The 16,077-nt window shown below is 45.1% G+C and overlaps 1 protein-coding gene across 4 annotated transcripts in view; it reads right to left on the bottom strand.

Annotated features, from left to right (window-relative positions):
* The window catches only part of LOC144093965 (V-type proton ATPase 116 kDa subunit a 1-like), a 56,357-nt gene that overhangs the window by 742 nt on the left and 39,538 nt on the right, over positions 1-16,077 (bottom strand). For all 4 annotated transcript variants that reach the window (XM_077627747.1, XM_077627746.1, XM_077627744.1 and 1 more), the window contains 4 exons: positions 15,578-15,800; positions 7,582-7,686; positions 6,907-7,144; positions 3,061-3,232 (listed from right to left, as the gene is read on the bottom strand). In XM_077627747.1, the coding sequence (XP_077483873.1) occupies positions 3,061-3,232; positions 6,907-7,144; positions 7,582-7,686; positions 15,578-15,800 (738 nt within the window). The remainder of the gene's footprint in view (positions 1-3,060; positions 3,233-6,906; positions 7,145-7,581; positions 7,687-15,577; positions 15,801-16,077) is intronic.

Below are 16,077 nucleotides of genomic sequence, written 5' to 3'. Positions count from 1 at the left end.
CCCTGGGTGTGGGCCATTATATACAGACTGTTCCGAAATTATATCCGTGCCGTAGAATGCTCCTTACAGCTAAACCAGTCAATAGTTCGAGCTCAAATTTTGCACAGAGATGGCATTTGGTCGGCAGAGTCAGCAGAATTGTTTTATACCGCATTTCTTTGGTGTACTTGCCTGAATTAATAAGAAGTCAGATATCCGCATCGTCTGCGGCGGCGACGAAATGAAACTGGCCGCTTTATCAGTTATTGCACCAGTGGCGCCATCTCGTTGGTTGACCATGGAGATAATGCGAAGGGCAGGAGTCTTTTGCGGGAGGTTTTAACTCTTCGGCAACTGCTTTAGCAATGAATACAAAAAGCTTAGTTTAGCCAAAACTGTACTAAGTTTGAAGGCTTTCGTGGTACAGCATCGTCAAACCTCCTGCAAAACACTCCCTCGCCTCCTGTGCCGAATTTCCACGGCCGACCAATGAGATGGCGCCACCAGTGTAATCGCTGACAGAGTGGCCCGTTTTGTTTCGTCATCGCCGCAATCGATGCAAGTATCACTTTTTTTATTGATTCAGGCAAGTACTCCAAACAAATGCGGTATAAAACAATACTCCCAACCAAATGCCATTTCTGTGCGAAATTTGAGCTCGAACATTTAACCGGTTTAGCTGTGAGGTGCACTCTACGGCGTGCGTTTAATTGCGGAACACGCTATCTATACATGAGGGCATCACAATATGGGGCATTATGTGACACGACCATGGGCAGAAGTGATACAAAAATTCTACACTTAAGGATGCATTAACGTCACCACAAAATAATAACTTTATTCATGTTTGCCAATCAGAACCCTTTTCAAGCTGCCTTTCCTAAAATGCTCTTCTTGTTCACAGGTTATCTCTGCAAAGTGATCAGTTAGCACTACTAAATTAAGGAAGGGATGTACAGTCGACGGCCGAAAATTTGGGCGCCTGATTTTTCAGACATGCTTGATTATTCGGACTTTTTCACGGCGCCGCGACATGGCCCACAGAGCCAATGTATAAGAGCGCCTAAAATTTTGGACACACCGGAACTCACTGCTCGATTTTTCGGACCTTGTTCGCACTCGCCGGCAATGCCCAAGCCCCTTATAATGCACACAGTGGAACCTCATTAATTCAAACTGCAGGAGAGATCGAAAACTTGATCAAGCAAAACTAAATTCAAGTTTAAAGGGAGCCCCTCAACTTGAGATTCTGAAATTCTGCGCGAGTCAGTACATTGTGCCCGCGTTGTTTTGAATCCGTACTCTTCTTGAATGTCTTCTGTCGCATGAACTTTGACAGTAGTCAGAGTTCGCGGAACTCATCTGTGCAGAGTCTTTCGTCCTGAATACGGAAAGAGGTCAAGCACGAAGAGGATGAGCGCGGGAGGAAATGAGGAAATTTTGGCTCTAGTCACTAGACCTAATATCGAAGGCCAACGCCGGCGGAGCGCTAGCTTCGGCTGTTTCTCGGTTCTTATTGTTTCGCCACTTTCGCGTTCTCGTTCCGGGCCCATCGTACTGCGAGCGCAGCTCAATTTCCGTAGCGGCACGTTCGCTTTCCCGTTTAGACTTTGTCCCAACCTGTGCATTCATCGGCAACATGCCACGGGCGGCACAGGCAGGCCGAGCTCATGAAAGTGGTTGTCGCCGTCGTTCATGCAAATGTTGCGCAGCGAAATTTAGTCATGAGAAACTTTATAATGTGTGCAATACAACTGACCCCTTCCTCCGGCGTATTGGTAATAAGTTTGTGATTTTTTCGTGGAAATTTGATTTTCTGGACTGCCTGATTTTTCGGTCGTTTTCGCGGTCCCTAGAGAGTCCGAAAAATTGGTCGTCGACTGTAGTAGCCACAAAGGTAGCTTTGTACAAAGGCAGCTTTGTAGTGCAAGTACATATCATGGAACTATCTCACAGCTGCATGAAAGCTACAAGTGAAATGAAGATTTCTAAGTAAAGGTCAGCCTTTTCAAGAATGGGCCAACAGCTATGGCACTTGCAATAAAACAAGGGTGCATCACTGCTCTAGAACGTGCAAATCGCAACAATACTGTATTAATAAATCGAGAAAATTTGAGCTGTACATTTTGGAAGGGAAGGGGGCCATTTACTGGTGAAAAATAAAATGACCATAGCATGCACAGGTTTCTCCGCAGTTGCATAGCACCGTCAACACTGTTCACACCAAGCAGATCCTCAGCTTCTCTATGTGGTGCGCAGTACTCGAGGGAAAAAAAATGGCTTTCTTTGATCACTGCGCATTCCAGTCTCTACAAAAAAACACAGGAGTGACTAGCACATCATTTGCATGTTGCAGCAAAACTAGCTTAAGGCCTGAACTGTGCTCAAACTGTGCCCAAACATGCGTTTTACTTGAAAAGACCAAGCAAAACAGTAAACCAACTTCAGATTTTCACCAAGGTGCCACAGCAGCTGAGGACAGTGGTGGCTGAAGTCCCTATTCACCCTGAACAGCTGGAAATATACTATGTGTTAGCAAAGCTTGGAATGGGGCTGTTTGATATGTCATACTGACATTACCTTACAGAACTTTCAGAGGACAGAAAACAGTTCACGTGCACGTGCGTGCACATGAAAATCACACACCTTTGTGTCTATATGCACAGACTGCAATTCTGTTCCCTATTGCCTGCTGATGCTTTCTGTGCATGCCTGCTCATGCTTGCCATGATTTATCTATTCTTCGAGATAATTGTACTTCTCTATCTTAGATTGGAGAGTAAAATTGATATCATTGTAGCAGGTAGCACAGTGGGTTGTACCTGGTGCCCGAGGCCATAGCCTTTGATGATAACCATAATCAGTGTTTCCAAATATCTTCCCGAAAACAAAAAGAAAAGCTATTTACCGGGAATGGGCCTCTAGACGGCAGGAATGACCATTTTTCTCTTCCTGTTCTGTTGAGTCACGTTTTAGGGTACTGAGATACTGCATTCAAGATCTTGCTTTTTATGAAATGCAGAAAGGCTGCCTTCAAAGCTTTAGCGTTTTGCCAAGGCTCAAAATGCAGCAGTTTCATACCAGTGGAGTCGCATAGCGTGCAGGAAGGCGGACAGCCCCTCCATGATGAGCAGGACGGCCACCGTGAGGACAGCCCAGGCAGCAAACGTCATGTACATGACAAAGCCGCCGACAGCGCTCAAGGGCATCAGGCCAGTCTTCAGCACCATGCCCCACAGCACCTCCGAGAGCTCTGCATAACGTGCGCGTGGTCCAAAGCGTGTTGTTGCAATGAGTCGCATAGCTACAATACTGTAGTGTACAAAGAAAACACTTCAGATACAAAGCGATCATCAGCACTTGCATCCTGCACTGTTCCTCAACACTACCAAATTTTGGAAGACCTTCTGTGGTGCCCGACACATGCAAAATGGCGTCAAAAGAAGTGCGTTCCAGCCAGACATTGGCACCCTCATAAGGGTGACCTCATCGTGAGGCTATTCTGGAGAGTTTTAGTATACTGGAGACGTGTTAGCATAGACACAAACTGGATTAACATATGCCTGCCAAGCACACATATTTGCAGGATATGGTGCAAGGTGTTGCATGCACCTGCCACTGCATGTGCACAGCAGGCATGTGTTAATCTGGTATGCATCTATGCTAACACATCTCTGGAGTGCTAGAACTCCTTACTACAAGCAAACAGAAATGTACAAAACATTCTATTAGTAAGGCAGTCATTCACAACTTCATAACAAAGTATTAAAAAAATGTGCTGTGTCAAAGCGTCAAAATGCAAAATAACTCACGGTCACGAGTACTGTCTAATATAGCAAAAGAGCCAACTGTTAGCTGGCACTGCCTAACTGACTACGCATATCCAAGCAAGCTGCCCAGATGACAGATGTATTCTGCTTAAATAAGCATAGTCTATGGAGAAACGATCTGAACGTAGAGGCATGTGGATCGGTTAATACGACCCATACTATTCAGTTGTTTATACCTCAGTAAACATAGCATGCTCTTTTTACTTAAGGCGCAGTTCACAACTTTTGAATGAAAGAAAGCCAATCAGTGTGGCTGTTTAACGAAGCTAGGTATGGGTCAACTGCTTGTTCACTGGAACCTTCAAGGTGGTTTAGAGAGACACATATAGCTGTATTTCAGACACAAAAGCTTCCAAAGTAGCTATTACAATTTTACTCTGAAGCAGTCGCCCACCCTAACGCCTATAATGCTTAAAAGAACACATTAGGAAATATCACCTAAGCAAGACTGATAAGTTATTCCTCAAGAACACTACAGACGTTTTTTTCCTACACGGAAAGATGGCTGTGTTGCTGACAAAATTGCAAATGGAAGTCCTGAAACCCTTTCACATTCAAAACGAGCTCAGTTCGGCAAGTCTTGGTCTGTGTGTGTTTGCGCTGTTGAACCACCATTTTGAATCTTATGACGCACTTGTAGCGGAGCTTTCCAACCAGCCAGAGGTGCCACTTCAGAAGACCAAAAACACTGCCGGAAACTGGAACTAACCCACTGCTTGAGGCAGCCAACACAGCGGCAAGGATCAAGCGCGGGCTGCGTCAGCCAACTCCACCAAAAGCACACGTTGCAACGTTGCAATGCATGTGCAAGGTAGACATAGGCTCCATGGGTGTGAAAAAAACTATGTGGCGAAAGAGCTAAAATTTTGTCTTGCATTTCTGCGCCTCACGTACTGCATGCATGATTACCTGCACCAGGAAACTTTTGTTCAATGAGTCGAATAAGAGATCATGGTGCATGCACATGACACTTCTCAGATATTTTACAACACATCAAAAGGCATACTTGCACTTATACTGCGCAGAAATGATGGAAGACCATGCATTCGCATTGCACTTCACACACACGTTAACAACGTACATGCATGCATGCGTCTGCATGAGCACGTACCAAAAAAAAAAAAGACACTGTGCAATTACAGAACACCCACAACCTGCACAAAGTAGCTGATTCGATGGCTGAAGATCGAATCAAACTGCTTCACCGTATGCATAGCAAGCACAACAGAGTTTCAATGCCTTTGACAGCTTGCAGTTCTGACCTTGCTGCGTACAAAGGCCACATGAAGCCTGAGTGCACAGAATGTGAGGCAAAAGATTCGGCGCTCGTTTTTGCGTCAAGCCATTCTTTCAATTCGTCTGTCTTGCGCAGTTTTAACTTAGATTCTTCGCATTCTTGGCTACGCTCCTCATGCTGCTTTCCACCTATTTCAATAATAAATTCCCACAGATGGCTAAATAGCGTTCCGCAAGAAAGTGCAGTGACATGCCACAGCCACAGTTGCACGGATTCGCGTATGACGGCGCCCTGTGTACTTCACTTTTAAGCAGTTTTCTAGCTTATAAATTTGCTAACATGTGACGCTAACCTATCAGTCTAGCCTGACTTGGTATTCCCCTTTAACAGTAGTCTTTCCGAACCTTAATAAGAGCTGGACAGAAGTTCATGCGGTGCACTCAGGAACTAAATGAAGAGCAGTTTTCTAAAGCACGTCTGGGATTGATGCTGTTGTGTCAAAATTTGCTGGTGTTAATTACAAAAAGGTGCGAGGTGAACATGTTGATATGAACTAACATGATGATATCAACTAATAAAGTGGCAGACTGAGTGAGCTTGTAACACGACATGCAAAATAGCACAACACCACACAGATGAGACAGAACATAAACGAACGCTAAAAATAAAAATGCAAGAACGAAATCCTCTAAACAGGACTCAGACATTGCCAGTTGTGGTTGGTGTACGTGTTTTGCGTGTGTGCCATATTCGCTCATCTTCCAGCCAACAATGCAGCCAGGCTGCCTGTTCCATGTTCCACATCGCCTTGATGCGATGTGTTCATGATCAAGCTATATTAATTCCTAGGCCTATTCTTCAATAGCAGGTGTAGCGCTTATGTCACCAGGCAAATGTGTTAGTTGGAGAAAATCTTCCATTTCCTTAATATGCAGAACCTTTGAGGGAATTACAGTGGAACACAGGAACTGATGAAGTCCGCTAAAAGTTTTTGCTGCCAACCAGTACAACTAGTAGGTACCAGCACACTGGATGCCTATGGGCAATGACTTAGAATACGTACACAGTTTTCGTAGCTCACAGAACTCAAGCTGGGCGTCCAGAGCAATTTCGTACCGGAATGCTCACAAACATTTCGCAGGGCGTGCTGCGCAGGCCACTCTTGTTTTCATCTTTCTTGTGTTCAGAGTTTTCTGCTTGCAAAAGAACATTGGCGGCAGCAGCACTACCTGCTCCTTTTTCCACTCATGCCTACGTAGTGGCAAAAGGGGACTGAGTTCTGCAGCAAGAGCAGCAAAGAATGCACACTCGCCGGCTTTTGAGTACTAGAATTATTCTAATGCCGACGCATGTGGAGTGCCACGTGAAGTGCTTCAGGGCAAGAATGAACCGAGCGATATGGTTGTGTTCGTCACCACACCTACACGTACAAACTTTTATCAACCCATAAAAGTTTCACACTGTCAGTTCAAAATTCTTTTAACAATGTTGAGATACGTAAGCAGCCAGAAAAAGTAACGAAACTGTCTAACAGAAGGGTGAGGATGTGTTTCGGGGAATCCTCCAAGGTGGAGTAAGATTTGAAATAGGGGAGTAATTGCTGATCAACATACACCAAAGTGCAGCCACATGGTTACAGGATGTGGGAGAGTGGGTAATTTTTTGTAGTGCAAGCATGGGGGTGAGGAAGAGTCAGCAAATTTTGTGAAACAAAGGTGAAGGAAGGACACCACCTTAAAGGTGACAGTGAGAAGAAAAGCAAACATGAGGGCATTTGTCCACCATTTGCCCCAACCAACACATCCATGTACTTCTCCAAGCAGCCTGCATGAAGCCTACTGAAGGCCAAGTTGCACTCACGTGCGTGCGCCAGGCTGAGCGCCCACAGTCGGAGGTAAGAGGCAGTGTGGGACACTGAGCCGAGGCAGTACTCGATGGTGTGGATGGTCTGGTTGATGAAGGTGTCACCAAAGTTGAACTCGCCAGACCCTTCACCGTGACCATGGCCTCCACCACCACCACCAGCGGCCTTCGGTGCCTTGGCCAGTGTGCTGTCCTCGGCTTCCTTGTCGGGCCGTGATGAGCCACGAGCAGCAGCCTGTGCATGGATGGATGGAACTTGACATGCACCCAAGGTGATCCCGTGTTTGCCAGCACATGGGGCAAAAGCTAGAGCACGATCCGAATACTACCAATACTGAGTGAGTGCATTAAAGCAAGTGATAAGGAGCAAAGTAGTTGCGCAGTAGTTTTCTTAATTAAATGAGGGCTTACTGCTTTCCAATAGCAAAAGAAGTGACATATTATTGCAATTTCTGTAGCAGCTCATGTGGGGAAAGTGCAAGGTTTAAATAATGAACATTTTTTTTATCGCGGCATTCTCAACAGCATATGAGTAGCATACTCCTTTTCGTGGCCATAAATCTTTTTTGTGATCACGAAGCCAGTGACAAAGAGGCACTGGCCACACTGAGAACCAAACCGGAAATGGTATTCAAGGAGCATCCACAGAAGCTTTCCAGGAGATTGCTTTACCTTGGCTGCCCTCTTGTGCTTGTAATACAGATAGAAGGGCTTGGAAAGCAGGATCCAGGGAATGCATATCACTGCCAAGATGACCAGGAAGCTCTGCAGCCCTTTCTGCACAGAATGCAACAGGCACAATGTGGGCCTTGCCAGCATGTTGCCAGAGCATTACACATCTCCCCAGTGAACATAAAGTGCAGTCAAAAACGAACGAGCAAGCACGACAGTAAACTTGGTGAGCACTTTATCAGGCAGTCATAATGTACAAAAAAAGTATATGCCACCACAGCCCAAACCCCATAAATAAAAAGAGAAGTGCTTTCTTGAACTTTCATCCTGACACAACATGATTTGAAGATTACAGCACAACGGAAGACAAGAACATAAAAAGGTCAGGAGACACGCGAGCGCCAACTTTCAACAGTTTACTGTGAAGAGCAAAGAAAGCACTACTGGGCAGACATTGTTTATGTGTGAAAAGAAAAAAAAAAGCATCAACGGTACTGCAGATACTGCAGCTTTTTGAAAAAGAAAGATTAATGACCTTGATATGCATATGTCACTTAAACTGTCAGGGCTGTACAAATAGTACTCTTTCGTAACTGAATCGAATACATATAGTCAAACTTCGGTACTGAATCGAATAAGCATAGTGCAGCCAGCAAGTGGATCGAATACAAATCAAATAGTGAAAGAATCGAATCAAATAAGAATAGAAAATTTGCATGCTTATTCGCTGCCTGCACGAATATTCATACCAAACCAATTCTTATGAAACAGCAAAGTGCTAGCGGTGGCACTATAGCTCAGAGTTACAGCTGTAACGGTCTAAAGAAGCAACAGTTATCTCCACTGGGAACATGCAGCATGAAGTCAGTAGGTATAATAAATATGTGAGAGTCATGTCAAGAGCATCAATAAATTACCTTTTGCTACTGAAGATGAGAGTGAACAGACTAGCGCCACACATGACTTGACGAGGGGATTTGGTTTGGTTTGATTTGGTTTATGGGAGCTTAACGTCCCAAGCCAACTCAGGGAATAAGGGACGCCGTAGTGAAGGGCTCCGGAAATTTCAACCGCCTGGGGTTCTTTAATGTCATAACTTACAAGCTGTGGCCTCCGATATCGGGCATGAAGGCAGGATTCTCCATTAGGGGGAGCCAAATTTCACCACAGCGCACTCAAAACTAAAAATACGCGGAATGTGTACAAGTGCACAAGGAACAAGCTAGCGTGGAGAGCAATGTATTCATCAAAAAGTAATGAGAAATGCCTTTTCCCTAGTTTTTAGCGCGCAGCTCTTAAGCGCCTGTTCGTAGTCTGGGTGGCGTCTCTCGCTGTCGGTCTCAGCATAACCGGCAGAGTGAATGAACAGCATAGCAGAAGATGAAAAAGAATGCGAAACGCAGCGGAGGATGAAAGTACAGCGAAAGCGAAGAGGGCGCAAGGAGGAAAGCGAAGGAGGAAATCTAAGGAGGAAGGTATGGCGGCAGCCGGAAGACTGGCTCTGTGGTGGCGGCCTGCTAAAAGATGGCACCAGAGTAGCGCGCGCCATCATCCGTTTGCCTGAGAAGAGGCTCGACACTGCCCAAGCCTAAACCCAGAGGCTCCTCCATTAGGCATAGTATGTTCCGTATGCTGTCGTCTATGGTTCAAATACTGCAGCAGCTGTGCTCAAAAATTTCATTCCCAAGAAGAAGCATAATCATCGGTAAATTTTTCTTTTAGGCAAAAAAAGTGTTTACTGCAACCACATAAATATGATGCAGCAGTGCCTACAGTACCCTTGCCAAATGGATACAAGTTCTGCCAGTCTTGATGTCATAAAAACCACTCTTGCATTGCTGCTTCCCCCACTTGCAGCATGAACATGGCATTTGACATTGTAAAAAAAACTGCGCAAAAAAGGACGGGACAAGAGAAAAGAAGCACACGGGACGAGCACTCATACCGCATACTACTACTCTCTTGTACCAGCCTTTTTGCGCAGTTCTCGTTTTTTATAATCTCGTATCAACTAGCCCCTTACCGCACTCTTCCAGATTTGACATCTGCTGACGCACTCAAGTGCGGTACTTGTTAACAGTCCCTGTAGTGGAAATGGCCACGAGCATTTAGAGGCAGGCTTTGTTGCAGGCAAATAGTGAATCTGGAGCAGCTTCCTTATGTTTTGTAGCAGGAGCCCAATGTTGAGGATTAAGGAAAGAAGGACCACAGAAAGCACAGTGCCTCTCAGCACACATGTAGAACAGGGAACTCAAAAGCATAAACAGAAAATGACAAGGGCATAAAAATGTGGTAATAAAGGTATTTTCAGATTTTCAGCAGCACATGCTGGTAGTGCTAAATTAATTTTTTCCTCTTTACACAACCCACAACCGAATCCTGCAGACTCTTCAGCTTCAGTCAATATAGTCGAGCCCGCTCATAACGAACATGAGCGTCACGCGGCGTCCGTTATATCCCGAAGTTCGTAGTAAGTGGACCACAGCTTTAAAGACAGTTGTCAAAACACAGAATTTATTTGCGAAAAAGTCCGTGATAGATGTCTGTTTCTGTAGCACAGATCAGATGAGGGAGGTTTCTAGTTTATTTAAAGCAGAACTGTGCTATCGCCGAGGCCCTTGGCATAGACAAGCTGTCTCAGGCTCCCTATGTAGCTCACTCTCATCCCGCACTTCAGAAACGATGCCCTCGTCCGTGCAAGGTTCTGCGGTGTCGCCGTCGTCATCGACAGAAATAAAATCATTCCAACCAATGTCATGACCCCCTATGTCGGAATCGACGACACGCTGCCACAAATCGCCGCTGGGCTGGTCATCTTCTGAAGCATCAGGCTCGGCTTCAGATACTGTGTTGACGAAGCCGGCCTTGCGGAAGCAGTTCCGCTCACCAGTGGACGTCACCTCCGCCCAGGCCGCTTTCATCTTCTCTACCGCTGAACAGAATGGAAATGGGCACAGTGTTCCCGTCCGCCATCCCGAATTACAACCAGGGCCCGAGATTTGAACGAAGCCATCGAAACGTCCGCACCGCAACAAGAGTGAAAAAAGAAAAAAAGCGTGCGATGGAGCAGACATGCAACGTGAACAGATGGCAATCAAGCCAGTAAAGCTAAAGATACAGATGCACAGCGCCAGCGGAGAGACCAATGAGGGGCATCCGTGAGCATCAGTGCAGCCACCTCTTGGCTCCTAGGGAAGGCCTGCTCCACAGAGCATGGCCTTTGCGATCGGCACCGGCGCGGTTTGTCACGGAGGCCACTCGCGGATTTGCAAGAGAATGAGGAGAGGGGAGCGGAGTTGCGAGGAGGGGCGGGAGGGCGATGTTGGAAGGCGCGTCGGCGGGGAAGGGTAGCTTGCTCGAGAGCTCGGGGAAAACATGCTGCGCGCACCCCGGGCGCACAAACGGGTCGGAGGAAGGTTATCTCGCATTGCGGCACCGGGTTTACACCGTCCGTTCGCTGTAACCGATCAGCAGGGCTTAATGATGTTCGCTATAAGTGTGATTTTGTGCCATTGAAACAATGTATATTTTGACGGTCGCGCAGGTCTCGTTCGTTATAAGCGAAAAGTTAGTCTTAAGTGGGGCCGTTATATGTGGGCTCGACTATTCCTTGGCTGTTCTCAAATTCACTGATATTCTTCAGCTTCATATCTTCCAATGAAGCAACCACGGTAGATTTCTTGGCATGTTTTAGCATGATAGCATTAAGGTGCCTGTGTCGCAGAAAAGCCAGCGCCATCATCAACGTCGTTGGCTGTGAGCAAAAAATCCATGAAATCCCCAGAGGAGCAACCTAGGTGGCCCATCTAGATGGCAGATGGGCCACGTAGATCACGTGACCCTTTCGGCGTCATCACAACCTGCCCAATGGGTTGTGAGCAAACTGCCCACCATGGCAGGTGGCGCTTAAATTAATGACTGCTCGCGAGAGGTTGCTCGGGAAGAGCGATCCCCACTGGTGGCAGCACCTGCCATCTCAAAGCAGTGGTACATCACTTAACTGCTGCATCTCTGTGCCAAGAGTGGTATGAGGACTCCCAGGGATCTATGAATGTAAATTATACAGAATGACCCATTCCAATATATGGGCATTAACCCATTAACCCTATCACGTCATACCCTTAAGGTGGAGCTTACCCCTCCAATTTTTTTTGCCTTAGCAACCTTCTCTATGCAGACCACAGCAAGCGGGAGATATGAAAGCAGTGAGGAGGAAAGTGAGTGATCAGAGTGTGGATGCTACTGGACTGTAGTCCGACCATGACAATATGGAGCACAAGAGAGGTTGTGCTTCGCTGGCACATTATGTAGTGCATGTGGGTAGCAACGTCCAACGTACTGTGCATGACAAGGAGATGCAGGACACCTCTCAGCGTCCCACACTGATGTGTCAGAAACCTGAGCTAGCAGCCAAAACATGGTGGCAGCAAGAGCATGAGGCTCTGAGAGAACGCAGAGCAAAACATTATGAAACTGTCAAAAATTGAAAGGGACTGAGTGTGCTATCAGATTTTCTAACCCCGTGTTTGTGACTTCAGAAAAAAGCTGTGGAAATACAAGAAACCAAGAAATGATTCCAGTGATAAAGTGTACCTGGTTTATAATTAACTAAATAAAACGATATTTGGGACAATATCGTTGAATTTTTGAATTCGTGCATGATCTTGTGCAAGGTATTGACAATCAGTCGCAATTTGATATAATTTTCCTTGACTTTTCCAAAGCGTTCAACCGGGTGTCGCACCAAAAATTGTGTACAAACTCAAGCATTTAATTGGTGATGGTCCCGTCACACAATGGTTTTTTGTCTGAACGTTACCAATTTGTCCAATTTGACGGACATACCTCCGACATTATTCCCGTGGTATCTGGCGTCCCCCAAGGATCTGTACTGCCGCCTCTTTTATTTTTGCTATTTATTAATGATATAACTAACCAAAATGAAGTACAAATGAGACTTTTTGCAGACGATTGCGTTCTTTATCATGAAATAAAACATCAGTCTGACCAGATCAAACTAAATAGCTCTTTGAATAAAGTTTTTCAGTGGTGTCATGACTGGAGTATGGTCATTAACAAAGACAAGACTTTCTATGTCCGTCACAAAGAAAAAAAATCCACTTAAGTTCTGATAACACTGCGCTACGAACTGCTACGGAATATTGATATCTGGGCATCTTTATCTCATCCGACCTGAATTGGACAATGCACGTTCAGTATGTAGCAAATAAGGCAATGAACAAGCTGTTTTTCCTCAAACGTGCCTTGAAAAACTCGCCTCCCGAGATAAAGCTTCTGGCATACACTACACTTATCCACCCGGTATTAGAATATGCTAACATTACATGGTTCCCTTATACAGGCACTAGCGTAGCCGCACTGGAAAGTGTGCAACGAAAAGCTGCGCGATTTATCTATAACCAGTACAGGCGCACAGATTCACCTACTGAACTTTTGCATCACGCAGGACTTCAGCCTTTATCTATCCGATCGAAACTGCACCGCTTGAAATTCCTATACTTACTTCTGCACAATTCATTTAAGCTTAACTCTGAAGACTTCGTCAATATAAGCCACTCCAGAATCACCCGCCGCAAACATCCTCTTACACTTGAAGAATTTTTTTGTTGCAATAACACATTCTATTTTTCCTTCTTTCCGCGGGCAGTGCACGAATGGAATGCCCTTGATGCTTCGACTGTAATGCAGCCGACAGTCCTCAAATTTTTGGAGCTTGCCGAGCTGAGTATGCTGCCACAAAAGTGACTAAATATTGTTAAAATGTTGGTGATATATACTGTGTTCTGTATAACTGATTACCTCGAATTTGTTTGTTCTTGTCTTGATTTAAGTAGACCCATCCTTTTCATTGTATAACTGCTTACTATAATTGTTTTATCTGGAAGTTAGGTATTTTTTTTGACATCCGCCTACCCCTGTAAAAACCCCGGTTGGGGTTGACAGTATATCAAAATAAAATAAATATGAAATGAAATAAAAAAAAAGAAATGTGTTTCCTGTTGCACATGCTTCAAACAAAACAAAAACCAGGACACAACTATATGAGCTCTACGACTGCAGCATACACAACGTCCCAAATAACTTTCGTGAACATCAATGCACATATAATATCATTAAGCTGGGTCCCATTCAGTCATCATTAGTAGGCTTGGAGCCAAACTTCTTAGCCATAACAGAGACTTGGCCAATGAAAGATATCAAATACTTTGAAATAACACCCTATGCTACTGTTAACATAGACTGGCCGACACGAGACAGAGACGTGGCATTACTAATAAAAAAATAAGTCCTTTTCGTTACACTGCCAGAAGATGAGGGGGCGGAACTTTTCAGATACCACCATCATTGTGGGATGCGTTTATTGCAGTCCTTGTTCCAATCCAGACGTAATTCAATCACTGTATGCTTACATCACATTCAGGGGGCCAGACTAAAAGTGTTAGGAGATTTCAGTCAACTGGAGCACACTGCACCATCATTCACCTTGCGCAAATGTTTTCAAAGTAATGCTTTCTTTTAACCTCTCACAAATACCTAATAACAGGACCTACCCGCATACAAGGATATAGCTCTAATATTCTAGATTTAGTGTTTCTCGGTAGTCATTTCCTTTATCTTGAAGCAAACGCACAAATATTAGATGGCCTGCATGACCACAAGATAACTATGTGTTCTGTCTCGTATCACTATACTGCACCTTGTTTGCAATCAACAATAGCGTATCCCAACTGCAGCCGAGCTGATGATACTTGATACCTTCTCAAGAACTATCATCACTTCAACAACTCTCAGATGACAAATGCTGACAGGGAAACATTGTGGCATACACATAGGTCGAAAAATATTTTTCTGCATTGCATTACTAATTGCGTGCCTACCAAGATCTAGAAAACAGAAAAATCCAGTATCATCATCCACCACAAGGAATACCTGGCAAATTAACCACAGCCATGACCAGAAATCCAAAATCAGAAGAGCTAAAACTTTTTACTTATTTTCCTAAAAGATCTCTCCAAAAGTTCTGACATTTTAAATGCTAAAAACAATGAAAGCCAAGCATATATCCAGAGCAAGACCGAAAAAATGCAACCACACTGATTAACTGCTTCTGTTCTATTTTAACTGCGGATGACAGAAATCCGACTCTTATTAGCCCTTGCACAGGAGAGCGACTAGGGCCCCTTACTGTAACTGTACCTGGAGTCTTAACCCTTCCACTAAATTTGGAAACTGAGAAAGGACTGGGGCCTGGTAACATCTCTTACATATTCCTGCACAGATATGCCAAATGGGTGGCAACTGCAACAGTGTCAAAAGGCGGTTAAACGTAAAAGCGGCTCACAAGATGATCGCATAGCGAGGCGTGAAGTCTGAAAAAAAAAAAAGAACGTCAGGAACAGGAAGCGGTGGGAGAAAAGGACGCAAGACAAAGCAGCAGGAACAGAAGGCAGGAGCAGAAATCCAACATGCTCCGAAATCAGACTGCACACTGCGCGAAAGTTAAAAGAGTGCTATTGACAGTAACGGACCAATTTTTCGGACTCAACATGGAATGCTCAAACAACTGAAACATCAAATGCAATGAAAATAGTAGGTTTACTGCTCCTCCATGTACATCTTTCTACAAATAAAAATAGCCTTTGCCCAGCACTCAACCTTATGGATGATGGGACATCAAATCTGCCACTGCCGCAGTGGCTCAGTGGTTACGTCGCTCGGTATCTGAGCCAGAGGACACAATGTTAATCCTGGCCATGTTTCAACACAGACAAAATGCAAAAGGTGCCCATGTACTGCGCGTTGTAGGTGGCCAAAATTAAACCGGAGCCCTCCACTACGGCGTGCCTCATAGCCCGTGTGTCGCTTCAGGGCATCAAACCCTACAATTTTTTTAACATCAAATCTGATGACTTTGTAGCCCCCTCCATGCATGCATGTTCCTTTAAAATCTAAAACCCTTCAAGCTCCTCCCCACCTGCCCATTGTAGAACTGTGCCTGGTAGCAGGGCTCGGACGGGTAGGAGAAGAGAAACATGTTGATAAGCATTATGAGGAGGCTGGGCGCGCAGTAGGTGTCCTTGCCAAAGTTGATGGTCCACTTGGCAAAGATGGTAATCGCCAGGTAGCCAAAGATGGAGCACAGGAACAGCAGCTGGGGCACAAACTCGCACCACACGCTAGCAATGTTGCCAAAGAACCTGCACAACAGGACCAGCGGAAGCTCCATTAGCATCGCTCGATCCCAAATAACCACTTCATTCTCTATGGATGCACCCCAGTAGAGCAGCAACTGCACAAAAGCAAACAAATACACTGCATTCACTAAACAGGATCGAGAGCCTGTGCATGCAACCTATTGTGGCTTTCCTTAATGTATGACATTTTCTGCACAATCTGTCAATTACTTCAGCCCTTCAATGATGCCAAGCTGCTCAGTCAGCTTATGTGAAGAAATTAGGTACAAAGCTTGCTACA

The sequence above is a fragment of the Amblyomma americanum genome, chromosome 6 (assembly GCF_052857255.1).
Source record: "Amblyomma americanum isolate KBUSLIRL-KWMA chromosome 6, ASM5285725v1, whole genome shotgun sequence".
NCBI lineage: Eukaryota > Metazoa > Arthropoda > Arachnida > Ixodida > Ixodidae > Amblyomma > Amblyomma americanum.
Note: the sequence above shows the minus strand (reverse complement) of the source record. Positions and strands in the feature narration are given on the sequence as shown.